Source organism: Neovison vison, chromosome 11 (assembly GCF_020171115.1).
Source record: "Neovison vison isolate M4711 chromosome 11, ASM_NN_V1, whole genome shotgun sequence".
NCBI lineage: Eukaryota > Metazoa > Chordata > Mammalia > Carnivora > Mustelidae > Neogale > Neogale vison.
In genome coordinates this window covers 177,031,116-177,043,340 of record NC_058101.1, presented here as the reverse complement: position 1 = coordinate 177,043,340, position 12,225 = coordinate 177,031,116, and the positions used below count along the sequence as shown (strand labels likewise).

At 35.0% G+C, this 12,225-nt stretch overlaps 1 protein-coding gene across 1 annotated transcript in view; it reads left to right on the top strand.

Annotated features, from left to right (window-relative positions):
• Positions 1-12,225, top strand: part of ADAM9 (ADAM metallopeptidase domain 9) — a 151,811-nt gene that overhangs the window by 28,709 nt on the left and 110,877 nt on the right. The window contains exons 5-9 of the mRNA XM_044225334.1: positions 4,073-4,149; positions 5,166-5,361; positions 8,133-8,198; positions 10,086-10,157; positions 11,307-11,476. Coding sequence (XP_044081269.1) covers positions 4,073-4,149; positions 5,166-5,361; positions 8,133-8,198; positions 10,086-10,157; positions 11,307-11,476 — 581 coding nt within the window. The remainder of the gene's footprint in view (positions 1-4,072; positions 4,150-5,165; positions 5,362-8,132; positions 8,199-10,085; positions 10,158-11,306; positions 11,477-12,225) is intronic.

The window sequence follows — 12,225 nt, the reverse complement described above, 5'->3', positions numbered from 1 at the left end:
TCTCCCTCTGTCTCTGACAAATAAATAAATAAAATCTTAAAAAAAAAAAGTGCATTGAAGACTTTGGAAAGATTAAATAAACCCAAGTCATTTAAAAAATACCATCGAGTTGATAGATTGAGTGACCAAGTGCTGGATTTCAGTCCTGTCAAATAAGAGAGCTTCTACTATAACTGAAACTAGAAACATTTAATATTGGAGTGCCATGAGTTAGAAGTATTATTAGATCAACAGTGCTACCTCATTGGTAATAGTAGAAGGTCTTTATTTTCCTTTAGTGAGAATAAGGCAATATCAAAACTAGACTTTAACACAAAGGACTGGGAAAGAAAAACACGAGTGGTTGTGAACTGCCCCACACCAGAAAAAGTTGTAAAATATTGAAATTGAGCCTGTATTTTTAGCATAGAATTGTTTTTTTATTTTCTTATTTAAATTTTTACCACTTTAGACTTAGAGGAAATGTTGCATGAATAATATAAAACGTTCATGCATCTTCTTCACCTACATTTTACTTCATTTGCTTTATTCTACCTTTTTTTTTTCTGAACCTTTTAGAGTACGTTGCAGACATGGTATCCCTTTGTCAAAAAAAACAAGGAATTCTTTTATGTAACCAAGTATAATTTTCAAAATTAGGAAGTTAACATTGAAGCAATACTATTGTCTAATTTACAGGTCTTATTGATACATATTTTGTGGGTGCACCATCCCAGTAATGTACTTTATGCATAGCAAGAGAAAATCCAAGTTCATGTGTTGCATTCAGTGGTCATGTCTCTGTAGTCGTCTTTAATTTGGAAATCCTTTCTCTTTCCTTGTATTTCATGGCACTGGCATTTTTGAGAAGCATGGGCAAACTTTTGTAGAATGTCCTGCAGTTTGAGATTGATGTTTGCTCATGATCAGATTCAGGTTATGCGCTTTTGGCAGGAATACCACCAGAGTGATACTGAGTGGTCCTCAGTGTATCCTGTCAAGAAGCATGTGCTGTGGTTAGTGTTGTTGCTGATCATGTTAACTTTGATCATTTAGTTAAGGAATTTTCTCCTTCTGTACAGTTAATTTTTTTTCCTTCTTAATGAATATTATGGTTAGACATTTTGAGGCTAATATAAATATCCTGTTACTTCTTAAATTTTTACCCACTACTGTTAGTATTTAGTATTTGTCTGAATTAATGGTTAATATGATGGTGGTTAAAATGGTGATTTCCTAATTTCATTAGTGATTCTCCGTGCGTTAGTGCTTTCTGCAAGGAAAAGTTTTCCTTTCTTAATTATTTGTGTCAGCGTAGACTCATGGATTCTTACTTTTTTTATGAGTGAGATTGAAAATCTTCATATATGTGAGGTGTTTTTATGTTCTTTTTTGTATTGCCTAATCATGTCTTTTGCCCTGTTTTCCACTTTTTTTTTTGGTTGCTGTTCCTCTAAGAAACGTTTTTTTAAATTGAGGTATAATCAATATATGTTATACTGCATTAGTTTCAGGTATACATCATAATGATTTGATATTTGTATATGTTGTGAAGTGATTGCCACTGTAAATCTTATTATCTGTTATCATACATAGTTACAAAGTGTTTTTTTGTGCGTGTGTGATAAGAACTTTTTTATTTTTATTTTTTTAAAAAAGATTTTATTTATTAGAGAGTGAGAGAGAGAGAGCGCGCACAAGCAGGCACAGTGGCAGGCCGAGGCAGAGAGAGAGAGAAGCAGGTTCCCCACTGAGCAGGGAAGCCCAGTGTGGGGCTCAATCCCAGGACCCTGGGATCATGACCTGAGCTGAAGGCAGTGGCTTAACCTGACTGAGTCACCCAGGTGTTTCTGATAAGAACTTTTAAGATTAATCTTTTAGCAACTTTCATATATGCAGTAGCGCATCATTAACTATAGTTGCTATGCTGTCTTTAATCTAATTTTGTGTTAATTTTTATGTATGGTGTAAGAAAGTGGTCTAGTTTCATTCTTTTCTGTCCAATTTTTTCAATACAGTTTATTGAAGAAACTGGTAGATTCTTGGCTCTTTTGTCAGAAATTAATTGACCATATAGGTGTGGGTTTACTTCTGGGCTTTCTCTTCTGTTCCGTTGATATGTGTGTCTGTTTTCATGCGACACCATACTGTTTTGATTGCCATAGCTTTGTAATATAGTTTGAAATCAGGGAGCATTATGCCTCTAGCTTTCTTTTTTTTCTTTCTCAAGAAGAGAAAGAAGTATCTTTATTCCATGTGATATTTTTTGTGGTTCCAGACAAATTTTAGGTTTTTGTTCCATTTCTGTAAAAAATGCCCTCGGAATTTGGATAGGAATTGCATTGAATCTGTAGATTGTTTTGGTTAGTCTAGACATTTTAACATTTGTTCTTCTAATCTATGAACATTGATTATCTTTCTGCTTTTGTGTATCTTCTTCAATTTCTTTCATTAATGTCTTACCAATTTCTGTGTATAGATCTTTCTGCCTTGGTTAAATTTATATCTAGGTATTTTACTCTTTTTGATGCGATTGTAAATGGGATTGTTTTCTTAATTTTTCCTTTTGCTACTTCATTATCTGTGTATATAACACAACAGATTTCTATATATTGATTTTGTTTCCTGCAACTTTACTGAATTCATCTATTAGTTCTAACAGTTTTTTGGTGGAGTCTTTAGGGTTTTCTATATATAAAATTATGTCATCTGCAAATAGTGACAGTTTTACTTCTTCTCCTCTGTTGAGTTTTTAATCTTTCCCCTTGGATGTTCAAGAGTTCTTTATAGTTAGGGATATTAGTCTTGTATCTGTGATATAACTTACAGATTTTTTTTCCCAATCTGTGTATTGTGTTTAATTTTTTTAAATTTTTATTTATTTTTTAAAATTTCTTTTCAGTGTTCCAGAATTCATTGTTTATGCACCACACCCAGTGCTCCATGCAATATGTGCCCTCCATAATATCCACCACTAGGCTCCCAACCTCCCTGATTTTGTTTTTTGATGTTTTTTTTTTTCACATAGAAGTTTGAAAAATCTTATGTAGTAAAAATTATCATTTTTTCCCCTTCTATTGCAGATGTATTTTGAGTGATAGTTAGCCTTTCTCTGCAACCAGGTTAAAGAGAAGATCACCCATATTTTCTTTTAGTTCTTGTATAGTTTTTATTTTTTATGTTTAGATTCTTGATTCATTTAAATTTTATTCTTATGTGTGGTGAGTGAGGTATGGATCTAATTTTAACTTTTTCCAAATGTCTGACAAGTGGTCTGAGCACCATTTATTATAAAAATCCTTTCCCCAGTTCCATACATACTTTGGGCTATTTCAGGTCCCCCAGATTTTGTTCCACTGGTGGTTCTCTAATTCACTACTGTTACCTTATTATTTTAATTTTTTAAGGCCTTGTGATATGTCTTAATGTGTGGTAGGGCTAGTCTCCCCAACAACCCCCTTCCCCATGACCTTGGCTTTGTTTTAGTGGTTTGAGACTATTTTAAGAGGAGAAAATCTCATCGTGTGGTAAAAGAAATCTGGTATTAGTGATAATATGCTTGTACTTCCAATGGTCAATTTGTTGTTCAAAATTAAGGATAAAGCCTCTTTTTATTTTTTAAGATGGCTAAATGTAAAACTAATAATAATATGATTAATATAAATGTAAGAAGAAAAGAAAATCATGTGATCAATATTACTTTCTTGCCACATACTCACTTTTCTTCCTCCTTGGCATCATTAGCTTGTCACAAGGTTCCCTTCGGTGTTAGGTATCAATTGACTGCGGTTGCGTCCTGGATTGACTATGATCTAAGATATTAAACATGACATAATGCTGTCTTGTTCTGCTTCTAAGCTTAAAGGCTATTGGATTAGAGCTGTTTGTACTTAGTATCCTCTGGAATTCTGCCTAAACATTTGTATGCTTATAGGGTGGTAGTAGTCCAAAGAATGCCATGATATGAGATGCCAGTGTTATAAACAGAATTGTTAGTTTATTGACCTTAAATAATTTTGTTAGCTGTGTAATTTCTATGATGAATTATAGCCATGTAACAGTATTTGAAGATAATACAGTTTTTATCGTTTAGAATCATTGTCATTATCGGGGCTATGTGGAGGGAGTTTACAATTCATCCATTGCTCTTAGCGACTGTTTCGGACTCAGGTAAGGAATTTTCTGTGTCATTTTTTTTTCTTTTATTTCTTACCCTTTTACGTCTCAGTTTCTAAATCAAGTCATTTGGAGGGACTTAACAAAATTAGATTTTACTTTGGTATTGTGGAAGGTCTTTAGAGATATGTATCAGGTATTATTCTTGATGTGTTTATTTAAGAAAATACTACAGTTGATGAGTTTCAGTAGCTAAAGAGAAATTTCATTGATTTGAGACTGCTAAGTAATTTCGCTATTTAGGAAAAAACATACTTTTAGTTTCTGTAGCCCTGTATAAAATTTTCACCTATATTCTTTCATTTAAGTATCATAATGCCTGTGAAAGGGGGCTCACTATCTCCGTATGTAGGTGATGATGAGCAAATGACGTTCAGAGAAATTGTACCACATATCAAGTAAAATGATAATAATATTAAAATTACATTTATTGAAGCCCTGGCAGTATGATGCTATTCTTGTTCATTGGTTATATGACTGATTAAACTAATAAATATTTTAATTATCAAACCAGCTGTATAAGATGGCTATAATTATCTCCATTTAAGTAATAACACAGAGCAGTGACTGTGTGTCAGGCCATGTTTTAAGTATTTCACTCTTAATAATTTAGTTTTCAGAACAACCCCCTGTAGAATAAAGTAAGGTAGAGGTTAAGTCATTGCTGAGAGCCCCACAGCTAGGGAGAAACATTTGGGATTCAAACACTGGTTCTCTGGCTCCAGATTCCATACATTCAGCCACTGTTCTGAGTTGCTTTCTGTTATACATACAACAGTCACTTAGAGAGGTTAACTGACTTTTTTTAGGGAGTGATGTTAGTAGGTAGAGGTCTTGAGTTTTAAATTTATATCTGTGTGACTCTAAAACCGTGCTATTTTTCTCTCCACCACGCTACCCTTTCTTACACATGTTAAGAACTAGGATTTGAATTTCGGTTTTCTGATTCCTTTTCCTGTGTATTATTTTCTTCATTCTTAAAAATTGTGTACGTGTAATGTGACACTTAGAGGATTGCTGCATATAGAGAATGTGAGTTACGGGATTGAACCCCTGCAAAACAGCTCTCGTTTTGAGCACATCTTTTATCGAATGGATGATGTCCACAAAGAGCCTCTGAAATGTGGGGTTTCCAACAAGGATATAGAAACAGAAACCACAAACTATGAAGAAGAAGAGCCTCCTAGCATCACTCAGCTACTTCGAGTAAGGAAATATATTTCTTAATGGCTCAGACTAATGTGTTAAAAAATCATGTCTTTATGCATTAAACCAATATTTATCTTTGTTATGTTTTTCTGTCTATGGACCAGACATTTAGACAGGTACTAGGGGATAAAAAGATACAGTTCCTGCTACCAAGTCGAATGCAGTCAAGCTTCTGTGTGTTTTAGAAATCAGGGCTTAAATCTTTTTGTTTTGTTTTGTTTTCTTTCTTTTTTTTTTCCAATTTATTTATTTTCAGAAAAGCAGTATTCATTATTTTTTTCACCACACCCAGTGCTCCATGCAAGCCGTGCCCTCTATAATACCCACCACCTGGTACCCCAACCTCCCACCCCCCCGCCACTTCAAATCCCTCAGACTGTTTTTCAGAGTCCATAGTCTCTCATGGTTCACCTCCCCTTCCAATTTACCCAAATTCCCTACTCCTCTCTAACGCCCCTTGTCCTCCATGCTATTTGTTATGCTCCACAAATGAGTGAAACCATATGATAATTGACTCTCTCTGCTTGACTTATTGCACTCAGCATAATCTCTTCCAGTCCCGTCCATGTTGCTACAAAAGTTGGGTATTCATCCTTTCTGATGGAGGCATAATACTCCATAGTGTATATGGACCACATCTTCCTTATCCATTCATCCGTTGAAGGGCGTCTTGGTTCTTTCCATAGTTTGGCGACTGTGGCCATTGCTGCTATAAACATTGGGGTACAGATGGCCCTTCTTTTCACGACATCTGTATCTTTGGGGTAAATACCCAGGAGTGCAATTGCAGGGTCATAGGGAAGCTCTATTTTTAATTTCTTGAGGAATCTCCACACTGTTCTCCAAAGAGGCTGCACCAACTTGCATTCCCACCAACAGTGTAAGAGGGTTCCCCTTTCTCCACATCCTCTCCAACACATGTTGTTTCCTGTTTTGTTAATTTTGGCCATTCTAACTGGTGTAAGGTGATATCTCAATGTGGTTTTAATTTGAATCTCCCTGAGGGCTAATGATGATGAGCATTTTTTCATGTGTCTGATAGCCATTTGTATGTCTTGATTGGAGAAGTGTCTGTTCATATCTTCTGTAGGGCTTAAATCTTAAACAGAACTTACTTCTTTTTATCACTGCCTCGTGATAGTCCATTATATTGTCTTCCAGAGAGCAGTACAATTTTTTATTTATATATCTTTCACACCAACATGAATAGTGATTTCTGAGCCCTGGATCGGAGAAAGAGAGACAAATTGAGACTTAGTATTTCATTTAAGATGTCTTTCAGGAACACTTGCATCCCTCTTTTGAGTCACCATTAAGATTCCCTGCCTACTCTTGATGTGGGGCTCTTAAAGACTGAAATGTTCCTAGGAACAGCTCAACTTCAGTTGTGGGCACTGCGTCTTTCTGCATGTGAGATGATGCTGCTGTGTTGGAAGAGGCTTGCACCTCTTCTGATATATTTTCATATGAAAATTATTTTCATTGCCTTTCTTGCCTCCACTCTTTTGTACTGTTGGACTGTTCTTTTTAACTTCAGTCATTGGAGAACCTTTAAATTTTTGTCAAATTCTGTACTTTATATATGAATTTCTGAAAATCACAGAACTAGTCCTGTTTTGAAGTGGCAGCCTTGTCCTCACTTCTGCTCTGGGTTATTGTATTCTTGTAATAGTATAATTCTTATGTTCATTTTTTCACTCAGCATAGCAATGGGGCTTCCCTTTAGAGTGTGTGAGTACGTGTAGTTTTTTTTTTGGAGATATAATTTTAAATGTTTTTTTTTTTAAATTTTTTATTTTTTATAAACATATATTTTTATCCCCAGGAGTGCAGGTCTGTGAATCGCCAGGTTTACACACTTCACAGCACTCACCAAAGCACATACCCTCCCCAATGTCCATAACCCCACTCCCCTTCTCCCAACCCCCCTCCCCCCAGCAACCCTCAGTTTGTTTTGTGAGATTAAGAGTCACTTATGGTTTGTCTCCCTCCCAGTCCCATCTTGTTTCATTTATTCTTCTCCTACCCACTTAAGCCCCCATGTTGCATCACCACTCCCTCATATCAGGGAGATCATATGGTAGTTGTCTTTCTCTGCTTGACTTATTTTGCTGAGCATGATACGCTCTAGTTCCATCCATGTTGTCGCAAATGGCAAGATTTCATTTCTTTTGATGGCTGCATAGTATTCCATTGTGTATATATACCACATCTTCTTGATCCATTCATCTGTTGATGGACATCTAGGTTCTTTCCATAGTTTGGCTATTGTGGACATTGCTGCTATAAACATTCGGGTGCACGTGCCCCTTTGGATCACTACGTTTGTATCTTTAGGGTAAATACCCAGTAGTGCAATTGCTGGGTCATAGGGCAGTTCTAATTTCAACATTTTGAGGAACCTCCATGCTGTTTTCCAGAGTGGTTGTACCAGCTTGCATTCCCCCACACACAGGCAGCAACCTCTTCGACCCCAGCCGTGTAGTTTTGATATTAGAAAATCAGTAACTCTGCTTTGGAAATTTGAATACCTCTTATTGTTGCTAACTAGAATTTTTCTCAGGCTAGTATAGAGAGGGATGTCACTATTTTAGAAAAAAAAATGTTTTTGGCTTTATTGATCTGTGTAAACTAAACTAACTTTATCACATTCTTAGCTGGCCTGAAATAAGAGATTGAGATGAGGATAAGGTCACTACCTATGAAAAACATGTAGTTTTCTTTTTTTTAACATGTAGTCTTATATATATAATTTTTTTTTTTGACAGAGAAGAAGAGCTGTCCTGCCACAGACCCGATACGTGGAGCTGTTCATTGTCGTAGACAAGGAAAGGGTAGGATTGGTGACAGTTTTTCTTCTTTTTCATGAAAAGCAGATGAGAAGTGAGCATCCCATAAAGGACCCATAAAATATATTTATACTGATTTTTCTTAAATGTATTTTTAAATCTCAAATGGGTTTTTTCCTTTAAAAATGCTTGATGTTTATAACCCCACCAGAAACTGAAGGTAGTAAATGAGAGTACCTCTAACTATTTTTACTGGTCACCTTCTCCCCCCACCTAACCCAGTTGTTTTGGGTGATCTCCTCATGCAGAATTTCTTAAGCAAAACTGTATTGCCCTTCAGTTAGGGTCACCTTTTCAGATGGCTTTAGAGGACTGTGATGAAAAACCAGCCATCAGATACTGCTTTGTTGCCTAATGAAATTACTTTGCTCTTTAGAATTTCAACCAACTTGCATATACGTCACTTTAAGAGACGGAAACTTCCAGGTTGTGGCGTGCTTCAGAAGGGAATACAGGAGAATAGCTGATTTTAGTCTTTACTCTTAGTTTCTGTGTCCAGGATAACGCCAAGGATTTCCTTATTCATATTTAAGAATTGTGCTTAACTTAGCTAAGAAAAGTAATGGGTCTATTTCAGCATTTACAGGGTTATCAGTTTTAGATACAGCTGTTATATAATTTAATAGATTATTTGAAATGTTTTGTCTGACTTTTACCTTTTACTTTAGCTTTGTTGTTTGTGTGAAAAAGTTGTAGAAACTTATCAATATTGGCAGATCCTTTCTTGTAAGCTACAGAGTTTAGACTATTTTTATGGTTAAAAAAAATCCCCTATTTTGCATAGGTTGGAAATAAACAAGCTGTGATTATTAACAGATAGAAACGTATTCAGATTTGTTCATTGTAGGTTCATTACCCTCAAGTGGTAGAAGGAAAAAGCACGGAGTGTGAGCAAGCATGAACTTCGCACCTGATAATGGATAAAAAGTTTCTGGAGAATGTTTGGACAAGTCAAAAATAGAGATTTGTAATGTTTTTATATTACTCTCTCCAGATAGATGTTACATACTCGTGGAAAATGTTTCAAAATAAGAATGATTCCATTTTAATCAAACCTTATCAGATAAATTAATTTTTTTTGTTTGTTTAGGAGAATCATGATAAAATGCCTGACTGATAAAAGATCTGATATGTTCTGATATATTAAATAAGATCTGATATATTAATGCTCTTATCTTAGAGCAAAACCATACACCCCTTTTATAATTTTCTTTTCATTAGTTATTTGTTGATAGTATTAAAATAATGTTAAAATAGACATTTGGATTTAGCCGGGTCTTGAAGAAAATAATCAGTCATATCAACTGTTTGTCTTAATATAGTTAAACTTTCAAATACTATTTTGTCTACATATAATGTCTATTCATATAATGTCTGTCTGTTGGTGAACATTGGTTAATCTCTCATTATTAATTTAGCCCCGAGTTTAGAAATTGTTTATTGGTAATGTCTTTAGCCTAAGGGATGAAAGGGTCAGGAAATCTGTTAGATTGCTTTTATCCCTTTATCTGTGCATTTTCATGGTTTTAAACACTACCTTTATAAACTGTTTGAAAACATTTTTGCATTAAAATGAATAAAAAGAGCATTAAAGAGAATTCATTTTAAAATTATGCTAATTTGGAGCAAATAAAGACTTCAGTATGTTTTGCTTAACATTCATTTCATACTTGAACCTGTTTTTCTTACTCCTATTTATTTCACTGAAATGTATCCTTTAGATTTCTTAATTTGAAAGGCAGGTGCATGTCTAAATGCCTCCATTTTTAGTGCAGAGGAAATATTTGGGATACTTACCTTCATTATAACAGATTTTAGAAATTTTTTTCATTAATGCGTTTGGTGAAATGATTTCCCTTTCTTGCTTTTCAGTATGACATGATGGGAAGAAATCAGACTGCAGTGAGAGAGGAGATGATCCGTTTAGCAAACTACTTGGATAGCGTGAGTTGTGTTTTCTATTAACTGGGATTATTCTTACCTGTCTTTTTATAGTCTCAGAATGGAATCTAAAAATTGTTTCATTTTGAGTTCTGATTATTTTAGGGACTCATTCTTTCAGGGGTCTGTTTTCTAGTTTGTTTTGTAACATTTTTTATGTTTGAAGGGAATGTATAATTGTAGAAAGACTTTGAGACACGTAAGAGATTTCATAATAGCATCTATTTTATCCTCAGTGTAGAAAGGATAAGGAACTTTGGCATTTATGAAAAGACCTTTGAATTTTTACTCAATCTTACTTTGATGAAGGCTGCCTCCTACTCTGAAACCATGATAGGACTCTGTATGTGTGTGTGTGTGTGTGTGTGTGTGTAAGAGAGAGGGAGAGAGATAGAGAGAGCGCGAGCGCACGCAAGAGGGAGGGAAGGAGAGAGAGAAGTTTGGTTGGAGGGTTTGTAGTTCAATTATCCAGTGGGAGATATTGAAGAATTAGATGCATGTTCTTATAAGATAATTTCCTCTATAAGGTATTTCCTTGATGTGAATATTAAGCATAATAATAATAATGATGAAGACAGTGTGTTCTATTGAGCATTTATAATGTGCTAGAAACTGAGCCAAGTGCTTTACATTTATTTTCATTTATTCCTGCCAGTATCTCTGTGAAATAAAAATGCATTCCATAGTGCACTATCTGAAACCTTTGGGGTATGTATAATTAGGATTTTAGGTAAAAGTTTAGAAAGATAATATGGTTCACTATGTATTGCATAACACCTCTAACAGGATCTCTGGTGGCTCTTTGTAATCAAACTCGCTGATATTCCTATAGTGAAATGTATGAATATTTATATTAAGTGAGATACATATGGACCATAAATAGATTTGCATTAGTTTAGAGCAATAAATTTTCAGTTTGTCAGATTTTGGAATGGAAGGTAAAAACAATTTTGAACTTCTATTACTTTCATTTTGTGGATGAGGACACTGAGACCCTTAAAAGGTTAGAGTCTCATTATATTGCATGAAGTATATTTTTTGGAGGGGAGGAGTCCTGCTTTTATTTTAAGTAGTTATGTTCATTATAAGTTAAAAGATACTCTAAGATTCTTTAATATATTTTATATACTTTCATTTCTGTTTTCTTCCTAGATGTATATTATGTTGAATATTCGAATTGTACTAGTTGGACTAGAGATTTGGACAAATGGAAACCTGATCAACATAATTGGAGGTGCTGGTGATGTGTTGGGGAACTTTGTACAGTGGCGGGAAAAGTTTCTCATAACACGTCGGAGACATGACAGTGCACAGCTCGTTCTGTAAGAGATTTAAAAAAAAAGTGCTGTTAATGTAATGGTCAATAACTTCTGCTTTTTTTTAAATTAGAATCATGTTTTCTTTTTTTTTTTTTAATTTTTTTAAAGATTTTATTTATTTATTTGACAGAGAGAGATCACAAGTAGGCAGAGAGGCAGGCAGGGAGAGAGAAGAACGGAAGCAGGCTCCCTGCTGAGCAGAGAGCCCGATGTGGGGCTCGATCCCAGGACCCTGAGACCATGACCTGAGCCGAAGGCAGAGGCTTAACCCACTGAGCCACCCAGGCGGTTTTTGAGCATTCGTCTGAATAAGGAGGGCTTTGTGTTAATATTCCCCGTGACAAGTCACAGTATAATAATGAGTCTTCTCTTCTGTGTTGGATCCCCTGTCACCTTTATTCCATGTCCTTCCTCTTTCCTGGATTTTACTCCCTCAACCTAGTTATGGAATGTTTTCTACCTTCGTCTTGTGAAAGAATATATGGAAAGAAAAAATTTTGACCTCTTGCAAGTCAGAAATTGTGCTTTATAGTCTCAGAATAGAATTTAAAAGTTACACCTGTGTAACCTCTGCTTATCCTAGGGCTTAAGTAACTCAGTTTTTCAGGATTTTGTTTTGTAACTTTTTTGGTTATTTGGCTTTGTGTTAAATTTGAGGCGTGAAGTCTTTTTCCTTCAGAATTTGAAGGTATGGCTCTGTTGTCTTTTGACTTCCAGTATTATTGCTGAGAAGCTTAACCATTTCTGATTCC